This window comes from Nelumbo nucifera, chromosome 1 (genome assembly GCF_055504915.1).
Source record: "Nelumbo nucifera cultivar China Antique chromosome 1, China Antique-T2T, whole genome shotgun sequence".
Taxonomy (NCBI): Eukaryota; Viridiplantae; Streptophyta; class Magnoliopsida; order Proteales; family Nelumbonaceae; genus Nelumbo; species Nelumbo nucifera.
Genome location: NC_142649.1, coordinates 86,815,650 through 86,841,202, shown reverse-complemented (window position 1 = coordinate 86,841,202; position 25,553 = coordinate 86,815,650). Strand labels below are relative to the sequence as shown.

At 36.0% G+C, this 25,553-nt stretch overlaps 2 protein-coding genes across 3 annotated transcripts; both read right to left on the bottom strand.

The window, feature by feature from the left end:
* Nucleotides 1-1,943: 1,943 nt before the first annotated feature.
* Nucleotides 1,944-2,950, bottom strand: LOC148803520 (uncharacterized). Its single transcript, XM_088896533.1, has 3 exons — nucleotides 2,549-2,950; nucleotides 2,128-2,225; nucleotides 1,944-2,037 (listed from the first exon to the last, which is right to left on the bottom strand). The coding sequence occupies exons 1-3, from the start codon at nucleotides 2,948-2,950 to the stop codon at nucleotides 1,944-1,946; spliced, it is 594 nt and encodes a 197-aa protein (XP_088752659.1).
* Nucleotides 2,951-7,156: 4,206 nt separating this feature from the next.
* On the bottom strand, nucleotides 7,157-11,856 carry LOC104599555 (2-oxoisovalerate dehydrogenase subunit alpha 2, mitochondrial-like). 2 transcript variants are annotated; one of them, XM_010262149.3, is made up of 10 exons: nucleotides 11,739-11,856; nucleotides 11,345-11,592; nucleotides 10,054-10,191; nucleotides 9,749-9,931; nucleotides 9,109-9,266; nucleotides 8,866-8,965; nucleotides 8,672-8,783; nucleotides 8,431-8,570; nucleotides 7,645-7,830; nucleotides 7,157-7,557 (listed from the first exon to the last, which is right to left on the bottom strand). In XM_010262149.3, exons 2-10 carry the CDS (start codon nucleotides 11,543-11,545, stop codon nucleotides 7,390-7,392), a joined length of 1,386 nt encoding a protein of 461 aa, XP_010260451.1. In that variant the 5' UTR covers nucleotides 11,546-11,592; nucleotides 11,739-11,856; the 3' UTR covers nucleotides 7,157-7,389. The 2 variants fall into 2 exon arrangements, with proteins under 2 accessions (XP_010260451.1, XP_019053684.1); XM_019198139.2 differs by lacking the exon at nucleotides 11,739-11,856 and having other exon boundaries at nucleotides 11,345-11,723.
* Between the last annotated feature and the right edge of the window lie 13,697 nt (nucleotides 11,857-25,553).

The following is a 25,553-nucleotide window of genomic DNA, read 5'->3' as shown; positions in this document are numbered from 1 at the left end:
CGAAGACATGACAAAGACAAGATAGTAATCCATCATTCCTTGAAGCCTCTTAAACATCATCCTACAACCATCAATAATCGGTTTCACTCTCCACAAGGGGTTGGTAAAATTCTTTAGACAATCGGTCATCCGCTTAGAATCACCCTCAATGATAATGGACCTGTTAAGAAAATTATGAGCAACATTGTGGGCTTCCCATGCAATCTAAGCCTCAGCCACATTGACAATAGAAAAACCTAATTTATAAGCTTTGAAGTCCAATATCTGACCCATATGGTCTCTAGTTATACGAGCTATCGAACAGTTCCCATTAATACAAGAGACGTCAAAGTTGACTTTAATGACCTCTAATTCAGGACTTGACCAACTAATAGGAATAATATCTCTTCTCCTCTAATCAATCACATCCTTTTCCTCACTAACTTGGATTTCATCCCAAGAATTTCGTGGGAAGAGCCACATTTCTTTTGTTAAAAACCATATCATTACGATTTTTCCCAAGTTGCTAGAGAAGTAACATAAATTTTTCCTTGTATAAGGGCAACTAATTGATCCCCCACCTTCATTACTAGAAATGAGGTTCCACCAATCGTTGACAAAACCATTCAAGTCGCTAGGAACCTTAACTGAGTCTCTAGTACCCAACCAAACTTATTTGGCAACCCAACAATTTATAAAGATATAGTCTATGTCTTCTTCATCCCCACAAATCTCACAGGATCCATCAATATCCATTCCTCTTGTGATTAGCATTTTCTTAGCGGGGAGTTTGTTATTGAGAAGAAGGTAAAGGAAATACTTATATTTTGGAGGGGTTTTCATGCCCTATATTTTATTTGTTCCATTCATAGATCTCACATCATGTCCATGCATTAAACATGCCTCATTATATGCAGATTTAATGAATAATTCCCCACTCGGATTAGGTCTTCAAATTCGTTTATCTTTTACATCACTCGAAGGGATAAAGATGGGCTTGATCTCATTCCACACTGAAGATGGAACAAGGTTTCTAATTTTTGGCGCATCCCAAGTGAATCGATCTTTGTCAATCACCTCACTCACTTTTAGATCACTATTTGAGATTAAGTTTTCATCAACTAAACTGGTAAGGGGCTTCCCATTCACCCAATTATCCAGTCAAAACCTAGTAGAATTGTCATTACCTATAACAACTTTAGTCCCTCTCTTAATTAACTCCCTAGAGGAAAGAATGTCTTTCCAAGCCCAAGAGAATACTTTCTGGCTAACCATATCCAAGAAATTCTTATTCCTTAAGTTTTTTTTACTCACCACTTAACCTAAAGATTATCATTTTCATTTAGAATTCTCCAACCCAGTTGGGCCAAATTTGTCTGATTAGGCCACCGCCAATTTTTAATACCTAAACCTCCCCAATGCTTGGTGGTACAAACTCTGCCCTAATTGACAAGGTGAAGAGGCTTTTTGTCATTCTGCTTAGCCCATAAAAACTTCATTTGCTTCCTCTCCAATTCGTCTAGGGAATTCTTATGGATTTTAAAAGACCTCATGATGTATTGAGGAATCATGCTAGTAGACCACTTAAGGAGAGTGACTTTTCCCGTTTCCTCTCAATTTTCTCATTTAGGAACTTAAATGTTTTCTTGCAAAATTTAGCAACAAAAATAGGGGCCCATAAGTACAACTCACCCTTGGTACCCAAAGGAATCTTCAAAATTTTGGAGAGAATCCTGGATTCTATGATGAATATTTTTAGACACAATAATACTTGATTTGAAAAATTTAGGAGCCTAGCCAGAAGCTTTGGCAAAATTATCCAAAACATCTTTAATTGCCCAGCAAACTTAAATATTAGCTTTGGCAAAGATTAGCTAGTCATCGGTAAATTACAAAATCGGAATGGTAGGGTCGTATCTTGAAGCTTTACAGCCAATCAGGCTTCCTTGGGTGGACATAAGTCTCTAGAGATTCTTGGTTAAAGCCTCAACACATAGAACAAATAAGTAAGGGGGCAGAGGGTCACCTTGTCTTATACCCCCAGAAGGAGAGAATTCTCTAGTTGGAACACCAATAATCAATATTTGATAGGTTACTATCCTAACACATTCCATCACCCAACCAATCCATTTAGGGTGGAAACCATACCTCTTGAGAGTATTCTCAATAAAATTCCAATCGAATCTATCATAAGCCTTTTCCATATCAATCTTGCAGGCCATAACTCCAGACTTGCCTTTCTTTTTCTTTATTTAATGGAAAATTTTATGAGCAGTTAAGACATTATCAGTAATCTGCCTCCTTGGAACAAAGACACTTTGAAAGGGGGATATTATATCAATTAAGCATGGTTTAATTTTGTTCACCAAAATTATAGCAATAACTTTGTAAATAACATCGTAGAGGCTTATAGGCCTATAATTGTTAACCAAGTTAGGGTTCTCAGATTTCGGGATTAGCATGATGAAAGTTTTATTCAGAATTTTATTCATCTTCCCTGAGTGGAAAAATGATTTAACCACATTGCAGGAGTGACCAATAATGGGCAAATTTAAAAAAAAAATAGGACATTAAGCCCATCAGGGCTAGGGGCTTTTAGATCTTTCATGGAGAAAAAGGTGGATTTGATCTCTTCATCCGTCACTTCTTGGACAATAGCACAATTCTGATCCCTAGAAAAGCAAGGGCTAATGGGATCAATAAATTCCTTAATGCCCTCAACACCTTCAACTTTGAATCTGTCCTCAAATTTACCCCTGACAAAATCCAAGATATCCATTTGATCAGTGATCATGCCCCCTTCACCATTCTTAATTATATAAATCCTATTTCGACTTCTCCTGATTGTAGCAGAGGTGTGGAAGAAGGTATTACTTCTATCACCCAGTTTGATCCAATAAATCCTTGACTTCTGAGACCAGTACACCTCTTCCCGATTTAAGACATTACTTAAGTTCTTTTGAAGGGCCATTTCTAAGTTAATCAGAGAAGTGTTGGTAGGATCCTCAAGAATCTAATTATGGACATCTTTGATTTATTTCAATATGTTTTCTTTTAATTGAAAGATATTGCCAAATTTCCGTCTATTCCAGTTCTTCAAATCCTGAACTAGAGCATTTCTTTTCTTGATGAATTGAGTAGCCTTGGAGCCTACAAAGTCTGTATTCCGCGCTCTTTAGACTAAATTTTCCAAATCAAAGTCAAGGAACCGCATGGCTTCAAACCGAAAAGGCTTTGGACCCAAATTCAAGGACTCCTTAGTTTGAAGGAAAAGATGAGAGTGGTCCGAAGCTAAGAAAGGGAGATTTGTAAGGGTAGCCTCAGGGAAATAGTTATTCCAAATTACATTAGAAAAAACCCAATCCAATCATTCTCTTAGATTTTTATTCCTCCATGTAAATTGCATACCAATCATTTTCATCTCAATTAATTCACATTGAGAAATGCAATCATTAAAAGTCCTTAATTTGTCTAGCTACGACTTCCTTACCACCCCACTTGTTATCCCCATATCTATAAGCATTGAAATCACCAACAACACACCAAGGCTGATTCATATCCTCAGTAGTGTTATTAAGCCAATTCCATACAATTCTTTGTTCAAGTTTGTTAGGGGGGCGTATACAAATGTATAAAACCAAGACTAATTATGAGCTAAATCAGTAACCAAAGCATGAACCATTTTGTCATTAGTAAAAATAACATTCAAGTTGCATTGACTCTTTTTCCACATGACCCACAATCCACCAGAAAATCCAATAAGTTCAACAATGACAGAATCATCAAAAGGAAGAGACTTGACAATTTGTTTAGCTCTATCAGGACCTACCCTAGTTTCCATTAAGAAACAAATGTCAAGGTTGTGAATTTTTGACAAAAAACAAACTTGGCGACTTAGAAGGGGTCTGCCAGCCCCTCTAACATTCCAACACATCATTTCATTTGCTACTAACATGATTTCCCAAACCTATATTTTCTTTCATAACTACTTCATTTAGGTCACCATTCTCATTCAACTTCAATGAAAGAAGCATCTTCAATTTGCATGTCCTGACCTTCCCATTCCTCATCTAGAACATTCTTATCATCTGCTCCATCAACATCACATCCATCTTCCCTATCATCCTTCATATCACCCACCACATTGTTCTTGTGGCTTTTTGATTCGTTGTGACTTCCCCCATAGGTGATCATCTTGGACGCTTTAGAGTATTCTATATGAACTCAAACTTGTTTGGAATTTGGCTTCAGAGCTGGTTCAATAGTCATGTGATCGGGATTGATAAATTTAAAACAGGCACCATTTCTCACCTGCTCCTGACGTTGGCTTGGCTTTTAGCCTGTATCCAGTTTTGAGATTTGTTGTTCCAGATTCTATTAAAGCTCTCGTTTCCACCCACCTTTTTACCTTCTTGAATCCTGGATTTACCCATCCTCTTTTGCTGCACTATAGTCCATCCGTCCTCATTCTTTTGTTTCTGTAACTCCAGATAGTTGATGGCTTTGTGTCCACGCCATCCACAATTTAAGCACAAATCATAGATGTTTTCATAAAATGGTTTGAAAATGTGTTCTTGCCCACTAGAAGTGAGAGAATTTGTAGTTTAAACGGACTGGTGAGGTCCACACGAACACAAACTCTAGGATATACCATTTAGTGGAATTCTTTGGTGTTTATATTCGAATTTGAATTGGATATTATCCATCTGATTTAGGGTAAATTTCTTAAACAGTTTAGAAAATTGATTGTATATTCCAACTATTTAACTATTGTCTAATGCTATATCTACTGTTTTCAATTGACCAGCTCTACCTTTATCATCAACATCCATTAATATTTCATCAAAATTCACACATATGACACTATGTGACAAATTTTTTAAAAATCCAATCTTCACCATCTTCTCCCTTTCAACAACACTAAATTGGCAATGTTTTTGACTTCTAATTTGATCTTGAAGTATTCACTTCCATTAGAGTAGGGTGCCATGAGACTTTTGTCCCGACTCTAAGATCTCTCCCTGTCTTGGTAAAACTTTATGATTCAAAAAGTCTCTCTCTCTCATATTTTCATTCTTATTTATTGTTTTTGGGTTAAAAGTATGGATGGAGCTAGCAGATATCCATCGTACATCTGATTTCTTCTTCTTATGGATTTCATTTGGTTCAAACTACAATACCAACAAATGGTTCATGATCGACGAAATTAGTTTTTTGGGTTCAAATTTGGCGGGGCTTCTAAATTGAGAATTTGTAGTGGGCATGGTAGGGGATGAGGATGTTGTCAGATTTTGAGGTCAGTGCCAAATTTCTGGTGGCCGCAAAAACATTGTGGAGGACTACATCCTAGTCTTCTAATCAAGTGGTTTCACATTTTGATAGTGGTAAAGATTGTGCAAAACCACACCACATTGACAACAATGGTGGATAGGTGTGGCAATTTCCTATTCCTCTTACTTCGTAAGATCAACAAAATATTAAGGCTCAGGCTTGCTTGCCCCCCTTGTAGCAACTGTTGGTTGCTTGTCGCAACTTGGACAAGTGGGCAAAGGTGGGTTCTGATGATGTCAGAGAGTGGCTTCATAGCCCTCACCCCCAACCCAAGTGGTAGAAAATATGTAAACAAGCCAAAGGAAAGGTTGAAACTTGACTTGCCTTCATTCCAGAAAAACCAACATCCAACAAGGACTCTTGTTAAGAAAGACATGATTGCATTATTCAATGAAGAATGCTCCAAAGTCGCAAATCACATCTACCTTGGCGGAGATGCAATTGCTAGGAGAAAGGATATTCTTAGGCAGAATGGTAGAAGAAGAGGACACGGTGAGGAGGGAAAGAACAAGATTGATACCTCTCTCCTTATGAAAAGACAAATTCCATACAATGCAAAAAGAGTTGGCACGAATAGAGAATAATTTTGTTCCTTGAAAACAACTAGGAACTCAAGCTAAACTTCTAGCCTCACAACCAATGGTGAAGATTTTAGAGCTTGAGAGAAAAATACAATGGAGAAGATTGAGACAGTCTAGAATGCGGAGACCATTTGAGAAAAATACAAGGAAGACGACTGAGTTTCCTGACGTCGATCATCTACGCCCGTTCTCCCTTATCAGATTCTGAAGTAGACCGCTTTAAGATGGTGGTATTGTTTGGACTTCAGATTTCAATTCAGATCAATAAGCTCGAAAGATAACAAAAAAAAAAAACTCATAGAAGAGTGTAAACCTCATAATAGAAACAGAGAAAAAATGTTCAAAGGTGTAGAACATAAAAGCCCAGAAACCAAAAAACGAGCAAGCAATATAACAAAAACCACTTAGTTTATTTTCGCATGCAAATTTTGATTCAAGGGCAAAGCATACATTTCAGCCCTTTTGTTAATATTTAATGACAATGGTAATTGTTAGAAACAATAAAGGTAGCATTAGACAATAATCAAATAGTAGGGATATACTTAGTTAATTAGCCAAACCACTAAGGAGTCATTCAAGTCAAATAGTAGGTAGCATTAGACAATGCCTTTAAGTTTGACACTTAAGGATTGATCATCAGTGGATCACTCGAAAATCTGCTTTTGTCTCAATCATGTACCTATTTCCTTTTCTTCCATGGTTAAGCAAGCTATTAATGCGCAGAAAAAATCTTTATTGAGTGATTACAGACGGATAAATGATTATATTGACACCTATCACAAGATCCAGGTAACACTCATCAGATTTTGGGTCTTCATATCCAGGCGTTGCATAGGAGGCATGTGTGATGTTTGGCCATAGGTGGCTGCAATATTGAAGAGCAACCAGCAAGTCTGAGTGGGAAGCCTTAATAGATGACTTATGTTCCGAGACCTTCTGTGGAGTATGACTTAAAAGAGAACAAGCTTTTCCTTCCTTGTGAGGGTAAGTCTTCAACAGTTGTAGTTTCAATTACCATTGGCTTCAATTCTCTAGGCAAAAGATAGAGAAGAGACGAGATGCAGATGATTTCTATAATTGAGAGTATAACCTGCACCAAACATCTCTCCAGATTGACAAAATTTTTGCATATGGGCAACAATTGCAAGTCTGTGACATAAAGTTGCTCTATCCACCTAATTGTATCTACATTGACTAGTGAAAAGTTGGATCCTTTTAGGCTGTATATGGTTTGATAGAAAATAATAGAGGAACACAAAGTACTGTTTTCATAAATAGAAAAAAAAAACTATTTTTATTGCTTATTAACTGTCTTAACATCTAAACCATTGTTCTTTGATTCTGTTCTACATCAGATGTGATCTCCAAGATCAGATATGGGTAGGCACCAGATGCTTTGAATTACAAAGGTGTAATGATAGTTAAATAGATGCAAGGTGGAAGATTCCAAGGTTATCCAGAAACATACAGCTCCACATCCTTGCTTTATTAGGTTGATCTACATAGGCACCTCAGGGGGGTAATCCTGTGGATGTCTCTTGATGGTTTCTCTAAGTAATCTTTCTTGCTCAAGCAGATTAGATGGGAGATGATCATAGACATCTGTGAATAAATCAGAAAGTGGAGGTTTCTCCACCTTTTCTGCTACCTGAATTGCATGCAATATCTGCATTGAAGTGTAACCAGTCAGATTTTTTTTCCTGAACAAACATAAACCAGACAGTAGAAGCCATGTAGATACAAAAAACACTACCTGCTTCCTTGCACTGCTTCTAAGCTCTGACTCATCTTCGTCACTCCACCAGCCATTCCATTCAACCCACTTTCTGAATCTGGTTACAGGGTCTCTTGCCATTCTCCAGTGTTCAATTTCATCAACCGGGCGATATTTGGTGGAATCATCTGAAGTAGAGTGGTGTCCAACTCGATATGTAAGTGCCTGGTAATTCAAGACCAAGACAAAAAAATCCATAAATTGAAAAAACATGACCACATTTAAGTTGCATAAAAACAAATAAACAGGTAGTATCAGACAATGCTTTTAAAACCAACCCAGAAACAGAACCAGTTTTCCATCCGGGTGGTGAGTTAGCATTCAGTCATCTGGGTGAAACAGGTCAATCCATGATGTCATGAATTAAATAAAAGATAAAAAAATAGATAAAATACACATAGAAAATTACAGGAAATTGTAGAAAATTGGGCAAGTTTCTAAATTCCAGTATTATATATTCATCATATAAAACAAAAGTGAGATTGGATGTTATTAATGATGAGAATAGCTGAAAATACGAAAAGGAAAGGGAAAAGGAGAATAAATTGCTAACCTGTGACCTGTTGACCGGGCCAAATGGTTCAGCGGTTCAGTCAGCCAGGTCACTGGATCGTTGACCAAGAGAACATTTTTTGGAAGTGAGAGGTGGGGTGGGGGGGGGGGGTGAAATGGATCCAGAAATCTGGCAGGGTGAGGTTGACTGGTGTAACTGGCCAGTTTGGTTGTAGGTTGAAAACTTTGGTATTAGAAGAACAACAAATATACCTCAATTAATATGGGTCTGTGCTCACTAATGGCCATTTCACGGGCTGTTTGAACTGCAGTATAGACAGCAAGAGCATCATTCCCATCTACACGAATACTACGTACTCCATAAGCCTGACCTCTAACTACAATACCATCACCTGCAATGCCAAAATCCTAACACAATGAGCCTAATTGGTTAATAAAGAGTTTTAAGAAATGGAGAACTGAAACATAAGAATGCATAGCATATGGAATGTACTTCGAAACTGTTCCGATGTGGGGGTACTAATGGCCCATCCATTGTTGCGACAGATGAAAATAACTGGGGCCCCCATGACTGCTGCAAAATTTAAAGCAGCATGGAAATCTCCCTAAAATAGTATATAAAAAAGTTAGAAAGAAAGCTAAAAAATTTGGTCTCTGAATTTAATTTAATATCAATTATAAATTTACTTCACTTGTGCCACCATCCCCAAAGTAAGTGATGACACATGCATCTTTACTATCCATTTTCAGAGAATAAGCTGCACCCACAGCTTGAGGAAGCTGTGTACTGGCAAACACAAAAAAAAGTTAAGATTTCTGTTGGTGCATTCATGATGGCTGGTAAATACTCGGAAAAGCATATGCGTGTGTTTGTGTATGTATGCATGCATTATGCATGTATAGATGGATGTTTGTGGGCTTATATCTTACGCAATTGTTGATGATACGGTGAAGTAATTGAGCTTTTTGGACCCATAGTGTATTGGCATCTGACGACCTTTCCCATTATCACCTTTGTTCCCAAAGCATTGATTTGCGAATTCTTGCAGGGTGAAACCACGCCAAAGGAGAACTCCTGGCTCTCTATACTGCAGTTATACAGAGTTGTACACTCACATCATTGGCAATAAAACTGATTTGATTATCGACGCACAGCAGAGGAGGAATACTTTCATCATTGGATGACTAGAATAATCCATGTTCCCTGCCTCTGCTGTACAGGTGAAGGGTTTTAAGACCTATCATAGATGGGTTCCCAAAGGAGATTTAATGTAAGAAATGAAATGGTCAGAATGATCCTATTGGATCAATTCTTGGCATAGGAGACTTCCTCAGTAGGTAAAATCTAATGTAGGGTCTCCAACACTTTGAATTCATGCCACTTGTACTGGAGATGCAAGGAGAGCTTCTTAACTTTTTCCATTCCTGTCGTCTTGAGTGTTTCATTAAGAATGCTTTCTATTCATAGTATGTATCTGTATCCTTAAGATTGATGCATTTACTTATATGAATTTTATCAATCAGGTAGATATGTACCGATAGGAATGTAAAAATGCATACTTTTCACAACCTGAGGCAACACAACGTCATCAAATGTGAGGGCAGCAGCTGATGCAATGTTGATGGCCTCTTCCCCGTTTGAGGTAACGTAGAAGGAAATTCTTCCTTGTCTCTGAGCTTCATAGAAAATAGTGTCCATAGTTTGAAGAGTGACCATGTTGCTGTACATTCTTACAGCAAATTCCTTGCTTAGCTGATGAATTTGAGCACCCAAATTATTGTCAAGGAAGGTGTAGTATTAGCAAACAGTTGGGGGAAAACATGTACTCTTTTAAACTGAAACTTGAATTATTAGAAGCAAAGAGGGAGGAATACCGGTTGGAAACTGGTGCCTAGAATTGGTCTCCCATTGTCATCAAGGACCTGATAGCATTTTGTCCGCTTCTCAGGGGACTCAGATATGAATCTCATTTCTGAGGTAAATGTTACCTGCCCTCCAGGAAAATCCAAGATCTGGAAAGATGAGATAAAAGTAATGAGGAAAGACAGATTACATTTTCAGAAGAAAAAGGTTCAAGATGTTTCCCGAAATTCATGTAACAACTCTATAGCAGAAAGATTATTCAAATGAAGCAAGGCCTCCTTCATGGGCCAAAGTTAGTATCAGGGCTGCGATATTATCAGTTGACTGCTGGCTTCTTAAGTTAATCTTCTTAATAGATATAAAAATCACATAATATAAAAACAATTTTCTTCCAAATTTAAGTTGCAAACTTGCAACACCAATTATATGGCAGAATCATATAAAACAAGGAAGGATTCTAATGCCCCTAATTAAATGAATACCTTGGATAAACTTGAATAAGTTGATATAGTTATCATATTCTTCCTTTTTTTGATCCACAATTATTATTTTCTTATTTCTGTAAAATTAGCATCCAAGTGAGAGGTCATTGGTTTTCGGTAGGAAGAAATACATATTTTATTTTCCTGTCTATACTCTTTTGTCCATGTTTAATATGAATTATCCGCCTTCCATTTGTAAAACATCATTTTCTTTCTCATTCATCAATTTAATTTAGACTGTCAGGCTGAGGATTCTTACAGGTAGAGAATGGTTGGAACTTGGAAGTCAAAGTTAACAATGAAATATCCACCAGTAAACTATCTTCAATGAAATCAGTAGTAAGAATTGAACATTTCCCAGGCTTCATATAGGCTCCATAGTCTTTAAAGGTTTTAATTTCCGATCTTTGTTCTGTTCCTTGAAGCAGACCAAGAAATTGCTTTAAATGATCAAGCGAAAAATCCAAAAAGTCATTGAAACCTATGAAAACTAATATCAAGGAAAACCTGTTTTCTCCTTACAAATCGGGCATTCAACCATATATATGGTGTAGGACTATTTTACATTATTTAAGTAATCAGATTAAGTTTTTTCCAGAACATCTGCTACCAAATAAAATAGTTGAATCTAGTTTGTAAAAGAACTACAGAATGATTCTGAGGTGAATAATGTGCATAGAAGATCTTCAAAATCTACAACATGCAGACATTTTCAAGCTTATAAACAGTATAGGAAATCTATGAATTATAGGGACCAATTAGAATTGCAAGCTTATAAAGAGAAATGCAAAAAAAAAAAAAGGCTTCAATCCATTCGTACCTGATTTTCGTGTTCGTCGTACCGTGAATCACGTTGTGCTTCCGCTAGAGTAGATTCAGAACAGCGAACAGAGAAAAGGGCCATGGCATTATTCAGAACTACAACCGCGTTTCTATAGCTTTCGTCAATTGGTGATACGAGTGAGGAATTACGTTGGTGGAAACCCAAAAAGCTGTGGTTGAGTTTTCCCAAGAAACCCATGTTTCTTTTGAGATGTCGAGCGACATTTCCCGACCTTGTGAACCAGACTGCCATGAAACAGAGCTTAGAATCACAAACAGAGATACCAAAAGAACGATCGGTTGCAGGGAAAAACACGATGAAGAGATCCTATTAAAAAAAGTCGAGCTATTATGAAACTCCTAATCACCATAAAATGGCTTTAATACGTAACTGTAACATGTCAGCCTGATCTTATCTGCATCCGACGCCGACTTCTGCTGGTGGGGAATTAGAAAATTACAAAAAGAAGTCCCCACAAATGGTGAACGTGTTACGAGAAGTGTGAAGCAGAGTGAATCCAAAAGAGAATCTGACGAGGACCCACTATGGCAAGCGAGGACCGAACACGTCTCCTCCCGACAAGTAGGGGTGTAAACGGGTCGAATTCAAATAGGATTTTCAATCTATCTGATTAGATTATCCGATATTCGAATTCGATTCGATATCCAACCGATATTGAAAATTAATATCTGAATTAGAATCCGATTAAATTTTGAATATTCAATTTGATTTGAATTTAATTAATTAATTATTTTAGATAATTAATAAATATATAAAATAAATATTTTATTGATATAAAGTACATAAATATATAAATTATTAATATAACTTAATTATTTTATATATTATATTTAAGAATTAAATAATCGATTGAATTTAGATATTTATTGAATTGAATAAGGTCATATCCGAATTCAAATCCGATTAACTAGTCGGTATGAATAGGATATCAGAATTCGACCGATTAAATATTTGAATTATCCGAATTCAATTCGATTATGTCAAATATCGAATTCAAAATTGGATTTTCGAATACCGTTTACACCCCTACCCACAAGGGGCCACCCCACAATGCCCCGGAGAACCCAAATTTCTATTCAGAACTGCAATGGCATTGGAGATTAAATTACTGTTATTTATAATTATTGTGTTTTTTTATAATTTAATGATTAATATTTATTAGAAATTAAATTATTATTTGAGATTACACTATTTGTTGATTATTTTAATATATTTTTTAGTATTTATTGTATTTTTGTAATTATTAAAATTATTGTATTTTTATTATTTATTTATTGTATTTTCATTGTCAATATATTTTTCACAATTGTCTATTTTGTGCTATAAATTTTCAATAATTATTGGAGATTAAACTATTGTTATTTATTAAATATTAGACTCCTAATTTATTTGAAATTAAGAGTGTTCACTAGTTGGTTTAGTTTAGTTGTAGGTTGTTTAGCCAACCAAATTGACCTGGTCAGGTTGAGGAGTTAGTCACACGAAACCAACTAACCATTAGTGAAAACTGACCAACTCAGGTCATATTGATTTGAGTCGATTTTCGGTTTGGTCGGTTGGTTCAAAAGATTTAAACTTAAAAATTAATGTTAAATTAAAAAATACAATAACATTATTAAATAAATAAATTTAAAAATTAAATTTATGATATAAAATATTTTAGACTAAGAAATATGGGAATTTTTTCACTTTGTCATATTAAAAAATTATATTTAAAATATAAAATGTTAATATATATATATATATATTTGGGTTAGGAAACTATTGAGCCAAAGTTGACTGGAAATACTAGAAAACCGAGTTGGTCGGTTTCATCAGTTTTATAAACATCCTAGCTTAAATTAATTATTGTTATTTTTGTATTGTTAAAAAATTATTAGAAGTAGTATATAAAATATAAATAATTATTAATTATTTAAAAGTAAAAATTATAAAACAATTGTATATTTTATATATTTCTATTGTTTAGCTCAATGTTTTCGAACCATCGTTAACTTGAACGGTCAGGCCATTTGGCTTGAGAACTGTCCAAGAAACCAGTTCCGTTTTACCCCAAACCTAGTCCATAGCTAAAAACCATTGAATTTATCAATGACCTATTGACTTGGGTGGTCAAACTATCGACCTATTCCTGTTCAATAGTTTTTGATCATTTTTTATTTTAACTATTTTTTTCTTTGGAATGGGCCATCCATTCAAACCGGATGGCCAAACCGTTGACTTGGAAACTGGTGGCCAGAACGGTTCCGTTTCTAGGTTGGCTTTTAAAACCTTAGTTTAGCTTTTGCTTAACAAATCTCATGCATCGCATGAGTCCCCACTAGTTATATAATTAATAATAGGGTAAATCTCTTAAAGTACCTGTACTATTTAGCTAATTGACATGTGGTACCCATATTGTTTAGCTATTGTTTTGCGGTACCCTTAAGTTTTTTTAACAATTGTCATCGTTGTTAAATCGGGACGAAAAAGTTGATTTTACGTTTTTACCCTTTCATTAACTCTCACTCAAATTGAACCCATTTTGCAAATTATGTTTTACCTTTCCTTAATGAGGGGTCAAGTAAAGGATTATTCTCATTTGAATGCTATTTATCATTGTTCTAGCGGAAAAGATCCAGTCATTTTCCACAACTCTAGCAGGTGGTACGGTGGTGCACAACAGGTTTGTATGAAAAACCATGCATTTCCGTCATGTTTTTTCAGTGGAAGGACGACATTTGTCATCTCTCTAAACTAGTTCTTAGAATTTTTTCTTACAACTTTTTATTGTTTTGCAGTGGGATTTGAATATTAAAAGCCTATGTTTTCTGTCATCACAGAGTTATGGTCCAAGCTTTTTATGTGTTTTTTAGGTAGGTTTTTGGGGACCACTCATAGGGATTTGTTGACAAATCCGGGTAAAATGACACTTGGAATTGAGGTAAATAGCTAGGTTTTGGAGGACCACTCATAGATCTGGGTATATGTGGTGTGTTGGAACCCATGTGTCTACTTTAATTCATACACATAGGATCCACACGTGGGTCCAGGTGTTCAACAAAATGTCTGAAACACTGTTTCAACATGAAACTGTTAATACCAGTAAATAAATGTAGGGCCCATGATTGGAATGTTATAGATGGGGAATTTAGCTTGTGTATGCTTATATGTTCTAGCTCATAGTGTAGCTTATGGTGTAGGTTGTAGTGTAACTTATGGTGTAGCTTATGTTGTAACTATATTTGTCTCTATCTATGATGTAGGTGATAGATGGGAGTAGATACATGTTCATCATCAATTATAGTGGTCACTGGAAGACCACAGATGGGAAGTTATCATACGTAAATGGTCAGGTTGGACATATGGATAATGTGGACTGGGATGGGATTTAGATGAGCATTTAGGTGTACATTCTTGGTTGTGAAAATGATGTGATGGTAATGTTTTTCATCCACGGGAACCTCCGTGAGATAGTGTTTTATGTTATTTATACCAAAGTCAAGTGTATTAGTATAGATGACGGGTGCAGTGGCAATGGAAAGGAACAATTGCAAGATGATGATGATGAGGTTAACTATTATGTAGTTGATGATGAAGGAGGTATAGTTGATCATAGCCATGGCAATGATGAGGGGCTGGATGGTCATCATGATGTTGATGATGGGGGATTTGAGGGTTTGTATGATGATGGTGAGGATTATGAAGTTGATGGTGGGGATCAAGAAGGCTCGGATGGTGGGGATCATGAGGGTTTGGATGATGATGGTGGGGATGGTGGCAATGAGGGTGTACATGATGGAGGTGGTGCTAATTTGTCTAACTATGAGCCTATCAATGAATATGATAGTCCAAGGGAAAGGGGCAATACAAGGGATTTTGACTTTTCCAAACCAAGATTTCGGATTGGTATGGAGTTTACCAATGTGAAAGAGTTTAAGCAAGTATTGAAGCAATATTGTGGAGGGTATAAAGATCAAAAGAAAGAAAAATGAGAAGTGTAGGTTTACTAGGGTGTATATCGCAAGTGACTGTGGCAAGAGGATTCATGCATCCCTTAGTCATGATGGAGGCAGCTTCATAGTGAAGACCCTCAATGAAACACATGGTTGTATTAGGGTGACTACAAATAGGGAGGCAACAAATACATGGCTATCAACAAAGATTGAAGGTCTGATCCCACCATGTCAAGCAGTGTGCTTGGGTCTGAAATTAGGAGAATGTTTGGGATAGATGTCACTTGGAGGAAAATACATAGGGCTAAACTTAAGGCTGTTGATAGAATCGGGGGATCATTGGTAGATTCATACGCATTACTCCCTTAGTATTGTACATCCTTGCTTGCAAGCAACCTTGGGTTTGTTGTGAAGCTACATGCCTTACTTGACTCAAAAGAAGACACATATGGGGTTTTCAAGAGAGTCTTCATATGCCTTGCAGGTCTAAGGGATGGGTTCTTGGATGGTTGTAAAAGGACTATTGGACTAGACGGTTGCCACACCAAGACTGATGCAATAGGGGTATAATCACAACTGTAGGGTTGGTGGCAATAATGACATCTTTCCTATTGCATATTCTATGGTGGAAGCTAAAAGAAAGGACAGTTGGACATGGTTTTTTGGCTGAGTTAAGAGATGCTCTAGGTATTGATGACCTGCACAGATGGACATTTATGTCAGATAGACAGAAGGTATGTATATATTTGTTTGTAGTTAATGCATAATTTCTTTTGTTTTGATTACAACTAGCACTAATAAATGTGATGTTTGTTTGCAAGGCATTGTTGAAGTAGTATCATGTTGCATGCCTGGTGCAAATCATAGGTTCTGTCTACGACATCTATATAGCAACTTCAAAAAACCTTTCAAGGGAAAGGCATTGAAGGATGCCGTATGGGATGCTGGGAAATCATATATTCATATTGACTTTGTTCATTACATGAAAGTAATCAAAAGTTTATTTAGAGATGCATTTGAATGGTTTAGTAGAACCCCTCCCCCTCCCTCGACACATGGTCCAGGCATGGGTTTGACCCATTTGTTAAGTCTAATGACATAACAAACAACTGGACAGAGTCATTTAATGCGTGGATTGGGGAGGCCAAAGCAATACCTATTGTTGAGATGTTGGCGGACATAAGGAAAAGATATATGCAGAAGATTTATTATAGACATAAGGCATCCATTACACCTAGGTTTGATCTGTTGCCAAAGGTGCAAACAATCATTGACAAGAGAAGAAGGGAAGCTAGGTGATGTTTATTGCCCATATATTTATTGTATTGTTGGATTGAGCAGTTCATAGTACATGTACTTACTTATTATGTAATGTATTAACAAGTCTATTACAATCAGGACAATATGAGTATCAAGCACTAGGAGCTGACTTGGTTGAAAATGTCCCCAAGATGGATGTAATGTCATGCACATGTAAGGTTTGTGATATAAGTGGCCTACCTTGTGCTCATGCATTTACAGTACTTACTTTTACAAGAGGTACGGTGGATGACCCATGTGATAAGGCTTTCTACAAGGCAACTTATGCAAAAGTATATATTCATGCTCCCGTGGGGCAAAAATACTGGCAACAAGTGCAACACCACCAAGTTAGACCTCCCATAGTGAGGAGGAGGCCAGGTTGACCCCTAACCAAAAGAAGGAGAGAAGATGATGAAGTAACCCCATTATATTATGCCCTATTAGAACGTAAGATAGTCGGGTGTTCAATTTGTGGTATAACAGGGCACAACAAAAGGAATTGTAGAGCCCCTCCTTCGAATATGAACAGAGAGACTCTAGTGGTAAAATCACACAAGCCTCAACACAAATGAACTTATAAAGGGTATTTTATTTGTGTACTGTGTACTAAGTAGGGTATTTGAATTGTAGGTACAAAGGCTTGTTGCTGATCATGATCCTACCCAGATTGCAAGAAGGAAAGTCTTGCCACCCAAGAGAGGGGTTATTTCTAGACAAGTTACTACTGACTCATACATGCCCCATCACACTCCAACAACTTATCAAGTTGGGTCATCATCAGGAGCAGTAGGTGGTAGTACAAGTGGAATGTCTGATAGGAGTGGTAGAACAAGGGGGAGGGGGAGGTAGAGGTGGTAGAGCTGACATGGGGAACTTGCAACATCCAAACATTGTTTCATTAAGAAGACAGGTGAGGACATTTTAGTTATCATAATAGTTTAGTATTTCAGTTGAAGTTTGTATTGACATTCATTACAATTGGTGTGTGTAGGCAGAGGAACAACGTAGTTAGGATTTGAGATACCCAACCATGAGAGGGCCCATATGATGACATTGGTTATTTTAAACATATAACTTTCAGTTGTGTTATTTTTTGAACTTCGGTATATTTTGAATTTTGATATATTTTGACACACCCATGTTGTGATATATTTCAGACATATAACTTTCAGAATTTAAACTTATTCTTAGTTGTGATGGTTATTATTCTATTCAACAGAACAAAATTTAAACTTATATATTATTGTGATGGTTGTTTTATTATTCTATTCAACAGATCAAAATTTAAACTTATACTTAGTTGTGATGGTTGTGTTATTATTCTATTCAACATATCAGAATTTAAACTTATACTTGGTTGTGTTATTATTCTATTCAACATATCAGAATTTAAACAATTTATATCATTATTCAATAGACAACCTTTGATTCATTATGTCTCCACAAGGGGTTGTGTTATTATCCTATTCACTGTTCAAGAGACAGCTTGGTTGGATGAAGGGGCTTTTTGAATTAGCTCCATTCCATCCCATGAATACAGACAATATGGATTTAAGAGACAACTTGTTTTCTTAGAGGTCCACATCTACCTACTGTATAGAAAAGGATTATTAGGTTCAAATATGTTACAGCTTGTTTTTTTACAGGTTATGGGTGTGAGTTAAATATATTACAGCTTGTTATGGATGTAAGTTAAACAAAATGTTTTTCCAATCTGAAATTAACTTCAGAAAAGAAAGATTCATGCCATAGAAGTATGATGGCTTATCTTATTTAATGGCCAAGATAGCAGTGATATTTGTTTTAGAATAATAATTAGACAATGAACATATTGTAGTATTAAACTTAACAATAAATGAAAAAAGGTTCACAACTGTTCGATAAAACATATGAGAGAGAGATAGTTATGAGTGTCATCCCTATATATTAAACAAACACCTTCAAACATTATTGTAAAATTAGAAAGCCACATCATGCATCTTTTATGCATAAATCCTTGATACGCTTTAATAATTTATCACAAAATTTGGAAATCCTATCCAAACTATCCTTCTTAGATTGTATAATTGCTACTACTTCGTCCAATGTGTCCCTAGATGACCTTTCATTTATTCTGGAAGGTCTTGAACCATTATCTGCTTTCATGGTTACACTATCCACCGGTGTTACCCATGAAAAGAACTTACAGCCACCTACATCCTACAAAAATAATTGAATTTTCATAAGCCATTGAACCAAAACATTTATGGAATAACAAATTTTTTTCTTACCTGAGACTTTGTACACACCCAGAACCATTTTCCTTGGCTGCTAGGCTTTTTCGATGTGAACACTCGCATAACCCAATGCCATAGAGACACATCATTGCTTCATCTTTCCATAAGAAAAAGTTATATCGTTATCGGGGGCAAACTACAACAAATACATGTTATTTAACGTAGAACATGTTGGGAAAACTACAACAAAATTACCTAATTAACCTAACTGATTACCTACAACAAAATCACCAATGGCAGTGCCGATGCTGCAAGTTAAAACGACACTGTCGCTATTCTGTAAGAGGACGTTGGTGGCGAGCCCTACTCTAAGAAAACGTCCACTACATCGACGATGCCAACATTGACAAATAACGGTCTATTGTTGGTGATTAGCAATAGGATGCCGGTGAGCCCAAACGAGCTAGTGACAAGTAACGATCCAATCGATCTAGTGCTAACAAAGCAAATGAGCCCAAACTAAAACCAAAAGGGTATTTTTTGATCATAAAAGGGTAGTTTGGGAATTATGGACAAAGTTATCAAACACGTGGTGTCACATGCAAACGAGACCCGATGGTCGAGTAACGACAGGGGAGGACTTGGACAATTGTCAGAAAACTTAAGGGTACCGCAAGACAATAGCTAAATAGTAAGGGTACCGTGTGTTAGTTAGCTAAACAATGGGGGTAGTTTAAGAGATTTACCAAAAAAATACACAGGCCTACTAGATATATTTTATGTCAAAAAGGGTAAGTTTTATAGGTTGTATATGAGATAATTTAAGTTAAAAACTTGTTTTATCAACACAACCATTTTTATCAAGGTTATATCATAAAAAATTTAAAGTTTTTAAATTGTTATTAGGGCAAATTTCTTAAACTACCCTTAAGGTTTAGGAAATTGACTAACTCTACCCCTACTATTTTAGTATTGTCTTAAAGTATACCCCTACTATTTTTGACAATTATCGCCATCGTTAAATCGTAATGGAGATGCATGAGATGTTGTTTATACCCTTATGTTAATAAAGGGTGCCCAATAATATTTTATTATTTTGACCCTATAGTTAACATAACAGACATCTTTTGAATCATTCTAATTGGGAATGACAACTGGCCTCTGCCGTTTGTCATCTAGTGAGTATTGGATTCCGACGAGATTGGGATACATTAAGAGAAGGTTTTGAGTCGTAACGAGAAGGAACGTACCTTAGCGTTCTCTCTAGCTTGTTCTCTCTTGTGCATGTTCTCTCTCTAGAATGGGAAAGAAACAACAACAATAGATAGGGAAAGTTTTGTTTGGGATCGTCAATCTTGTAGCAAAGGAGTTTGGTAATCGCCTTTTCACAGTGAAGCCCGTCAATCCGAATTCGTCTATCCCTTCTCAACTCGAAGGAATGAGCTGCTACAGAGAAGAGAGAAGCGTAAAATAAAGATTTTCCGGAGCAAGGGGAACAAGGGGCTAAGGTGGTGGAAAATCATGGCTCATGGGCAAAGTGACTCTTTTGAATGATCGAGTGAGCAGAGATGTTTTTACCATGTGATCGTTTGTGCTTTAAAAGTTGCAGAGTTATGAACGAAAGTGTGGTGGTGCTAGTCTATGTGGGGGCGGTTTAAAAGTGTTGTCTTCGACGAAGGTTGTAGCGGTGGTTCCAACAAGGTCTCCAATGGTGGTAAAAAGTAGTCCATATTGTTGGGAATTGGGGTCATTGAAACTTGGAAGAGAAGCTCTAAGGCGTGCCTGAAGACACTATCTTTAGAACGTTATTTTCCCCCACTCAATTCCATTGAGTTTTCTATTAGGTTATAGGCAAATCCGTTCCCAAGATACAACTGAGCCTTGGGCGATAATCTACAACCAGCAAAGTTGAAGAGTCTCCAAAGAAACCTTCTATGAGATAGTAGCAGATCGGGCTGAGAGAAACAAGAGTGATTTTCAAAACTTGTGTGTGCAATTGCTTAGTTCACGCTCCTTAAATAATTTCTAAAGATTCATGGAGTAGAGGGAGGTGCTAGAAAAGGCTCATTGAACAGACATAATTTCAAAAATTATGACTGTTAAAAAGGTAGTTAACAATTAATGACTGTTAACTTTAAATAGTGCCTCTTGATCACACCTAATCGAATCGTGGTTGTTAAAACATCAACGGTCAGCTTTGCACCAAAGTCAAAGCCTCCATTCGCGAGCAAAGTGCGCCTCTACTAAAGTGCCTCATTGCGCCGCACATGTGTGCGCATGCATTGCGCAGTAAAAAGCCTCCATACTCTCCTCTTTATATCTAAGAAATGTAAATAAGCTACTGTTTAAAAACTTAAAACAAGTCTTGTAATTTTCCAATGTGAGACAAGTTAAAAACTGGTTTTAGTAAGAGAAAAATCTATTTTTCAAGACTTGTGTGCAAGTGTGTTTTTCATGTAACTGATCAATCAAACCCCATTGGATTTAATCTATAATGAGATTAAAATCCAACAATCCATGAGGGATGTTGTTAAAGGGATGAATGGATAGATGCTTGCTGACCGAAACATCATCATCAACTAGGCACAGTCCAAAGGAAGCGGTGGTGGGGGGCAAAGGATTCCACAACGTTGGTGGTGGCTATGGTGGTCGCCATTGTTGCTGTCCATTCCCTCGGGGATTTGGATCGGACCTTCCTCATCGGATCTCTCTCTCTCTCTCTCGTTGTATGTTGCGTTCTACTCGTTATTGCAAATCGAACCAACAACAGCGGTGGTGGCGGCTACAATGGTCGTTGTTGCTACTGCCCATACCCTCTGCAATTTGGATTGAACCTTTCTCAATGGGCCTCTCTCTCTCTCTCTCTCCTCTCTTTCTCGTTGTATGATGCGTTCTACTTGTTGCTGCAAATCGAACCAGCAACAACAGTGGTGGTTATGGTGGTGGCAGCTGCTACAATGGTCGTTGTTACTATTGCATGCCCATACCTTCGGTGATTTGGATCGAACCTTCTTCACTAGACTTCTCTCTCTCTCTCTCCCCTTCCTTATATTCTTCTTCAACCTGCAACTCACCTCCCTATTTTTCCTTCCCTACCATCGTTGTTGTATGTTGGGTTTTTCCTCCCCTGGAGCTACTTCAGGAATTTGCTATTACAAGCTAATTTGCTTGATGCAGCTCCTGCTTCATCTCTATTATGTTCCCCTTATCTTTGTTTCCCTTATTTCTATTTTGAAATCTCCAACACCTCCCAATCCCGTTAATGGCTTTGTTAACAGTCCATTGTATGTGAAGGAGGTGAGGAGAGAGAGTGAGAAAGCCAAAGGGTAATTTTGGAATTTTTGAAAAAACAGTCACATGATGTCATATATGAACGAGTGTGATGAACAGTTAATAGTAGGGGAGGTTTTAGACAATTGTCAGAAATAGTAGGAGTACTTTAAGAGAAACTAAAACAATAGGGGTGGAGTTAGTCAATTTCCTAAACCTTAGGGGTAGTTAGGGGTGAGCATTTGGTTTATTTGGTTAAAAATCAAACTGAATAAACCAAATTTCTTAAAACCAAAATAAAAAAATGAAAACCGAATTGAAACTGAATTACAATAATACTAAAATAACCGAATCAAAATTTTTGGTTATTTCGGTTAAAAATGAATTTAATATATATATATATCTATAATATATATTATAAAATTTAATTTCATTATAATACATTCTATATAATATATTAATATATTAATATATAGCATATTATATATTATCTAATGAATTTTAGTTAACTCGATTTTTTTGGTTAACTGAATTTTTAAATCTGAAAATCAAAACCAAAAACCGAAATTACTAAAAACTGAATTAACCAAATCGAATTACCCAAAAACCAAAAAAACTGAAATCAAAATTTCTGATTTGGTAATTCTGTTTTAACTGAATAATGCTTAGCCCTAGGGGTAATTTAAGAAATTTGCCCTTGTTATTATCATAATTATAGATCCCAAGTTTGATTCGGTTGGAACTAATTGTCAAGATTAATAAATGGGATGGTGCTAGGTTTGTCATGTGGAACCAATTAATAATTGGTTTAGGACTGATACAACCTATTTTGACCCGAACCTGACCCATTGACGTCTGTATATGTTATACTAAATTAATTTCACTTAACTTAGCAAAATTAATTTTTATTATTTTTGCAATTTTTTATTCAATTGTATTATCAAAATTAATATTTTTTTTAGTTTTAATGGGGTTTTTAATTTAATAAATAAGTTAATTTTGTAAAGTAATATTCACTAATTAATTAACTTCAACTAACTTAAGTAAGCTAAAAGTGGCCTTCATTAATTTAATTAAGTTATTTTATGTTACTTATTATTTTAGTGGAATTAATTTATTAAATTAATTATGCTAAGAACATAATTAAATTAAGTTTAGAAAATTAGTTAATTATGTTAATAAGTTATTAGGTTATTACCATAGTTAAAGAAGCTAGTTTATTAACAAATAATTTAATTACATTAAATCTATTTAAAAAATTTTGGTTAATTAAGGTAATTACTTAATTATAGTTAACTTAATTAAATTTATTAATATTCAAGTTTTTAGTGGCATTAGAATAGGGAAGAGTGGATGAATGATGGTTACCCAAAAAAGGGTATTGTGTAATTGGGCCAAATCATTTCACACCTCTTTGTTTGTTACATCTTACATGTATTGCATGAAATGATAGTGAATCATGGGCTTGTCGGCTTTTCTCATGGATGTAGCTCTCATTGGGTGAACCACATCAATCTTTTGTTTCTCCTGTGTGATTGTCCAGAATTATTTTAAGTGTTTGTGAATGCTAACAACTTATTCAGGTCTTTGGGTTTATAGCCTTCAACAAATGGTATAAGAGCTTCCAGGTTTGGCACACAAGATGTTTGTGGAATTGTTTGAGAGAAGGTAAGTGTGGTAAAATGGCAAGTAACTGGTTTGAGGTTGAGACGTTTGATTGGATAAAGAATTTTGAGTTATGGAAAATTAATATCCATGATATTCTTGTTAAACAAGGGTAGTATAAAGCTTTGTTTGGAAATGATAAGAAGATGGAAAGTATTGGATGACGATTGGGATGAGATGAACATAAAGGTAGCTTCCACAATTTTCTTTTGTTTGGTGGATGTAGTATTCAATGTGAAAGGAGAAAAAACAGCAGTGGGACTGTGGACAAAATTAGAAAGTTTGTATCAAACCAAGTCTCTCTAAATAAGGTACTCTTGAAGAAGAAGTTGTACAGTTTGAGAATGAAGGAAGGGATGAAGGTTTTCGAAAACTTTAATATCTTCCATAATATCATTAGTCAACTTGAGAGCATTGGTGTGAGGATGGAAGAGGAAGATAAGGTGGTGACTTTGTTGTGTATTTTTCAGGATAGTTACAACAACTTGGTTACAACCTTGAGTTGTGCCAAAGTCGACATCCTTTGCTTGAATGATTTATGTAGTGCTTTACTACCTGATAAACTTTGAAAAAATACATCTTTAGAGAATTCGAGGGGTAGTGCAAATGAAGCAACTTGAGCGAAGGAAGTAGTAGGGAGAAGAATGGGACTGGGTGAAGGAATGAAGCCAACTAAGTTGAAGAGTCAACATTTGGGATAATTGAAGATGAAGTGCTTATAGTTAATAGTAATCCCACTTTCTATCAAAATTGGATTCTTGACAATGGTACTACTCATCACATGTGTTCATATAGTTGTTGGTTTTACTCTTATAAACAATGTGAAGGTGGTACGTTTTGATGGAAAATAACACTACAAGCAAGACAATGGGGATTGGAAATATACAATTGAGGATGTTTGATGGAAATATTAGAATTATTGGAAATGTGAGGCCTGTGCTGGGCTTGAAGAAGAGCTTGATTTCTTTATCGGAATAGGATACAAGTGGTTACAAATTCACTAGGCAAGGTGGGCTTTTTAATTTTCTAAGGGTGCTTTGATTGCGATAAAAGGCATTTGGGTTGAAAGTTTGTATGAGTTGTTTGGAAGCACGGTGGTTGATCATCCACACATGGTGGAAGCCAATGATGAGTTTCAAGTACAACAATGGCATTGAAGGCTTGGTAATATGCGTGAAAGAGGTATGAAAGCTTTAATGAAGCATACCTTGAAAATTGGTGAAAAGGAATTTTATTAACATTGTGTTTTTGGCAAGCTTTAAGGCTAAGACACATACTAACAAGGGTATTGTTGATTACATTCATTCCGGTTTATGGGGTCCATCATATACTATTTGTTATGGAGGTGCATCTTATTTTATCTCCTTTAAATAAGATTCTTGAAATCCAAGGATGAAGCTTTTTTGGCATTTAAACAATTTAAAGTCAAAGCTGAAAAGAAAACAACAAGTGCATTAAAGTTAAATTTACAAAGGTTATGAAGGAATTTTTTGCATGTACCGAACTTTGGTGGAACGTGTGAGGTGTATCTGTGTATGTTGAGTAATGTTGGTTTGGGAAAGGAATTTTAGGCAAAGGCAATTTCTACTGCATGCTATCTCATTAATCGGCCTCTTCCTTTAGTGGCATTAAATGAAAAAAGCACCTTAAAAGGTATGACACATAGGCCTATAAATGGTATTCTTAAATCCAAATTCGAATCGGATATTCAATCGAATTTGGATATTATTTTTTTACTGAATAAGTAATCGGATCAAATTCGGATATATATTGATCCGATTCAATAAATATTCGAAC

Bases quoted from the DNA above. Each gene is read 5' to 3' on its own strand.
- LOC148803520 (XM_088896533.1), bottom strand. From the start codon at position 2,950: ATGGCCCTTCAAAAGAACTTAAGTAATGTCTTAAATCGGGAAGAGGTG. The intron at 2,226-2,548 runs GTCCTATTTTTT...CATTAAATAAAG, and splicing joins CTAGCCCTGATGGGCTTAAT to AAAAAGAAAGGCAAGTCTGG. The intron at 2,038-2,127 runs GTATGGTTTCCA...TGTTCCAACTAG, and splicing joins ATTGAGAATACTCTCAAGAG to AGAATTCTCTCCTTCTGGGG.
- LOC104599555 (XM_019198139.2), bottom strand. From the start codon at position 11,599: ATGGCAGTCTGGTTCACAAGGTCGGGAAATGTCGCTCGACATCTCAAA. The intron at 9,932-10,053 runs GTATTCCTCCCT...CAAATTCATCAG, and splicing joins TAGGCACCAGTTTCCAACCG to CTAAGCAAGGAATTTGCTGT. The intron at 8,571-8,671 runs GTACATTCCATA...TTGGCATTGCAG, and splicing joins CACATCGGAACAGTTTCGAA to GTGATGGTATTGTAGTTAGA.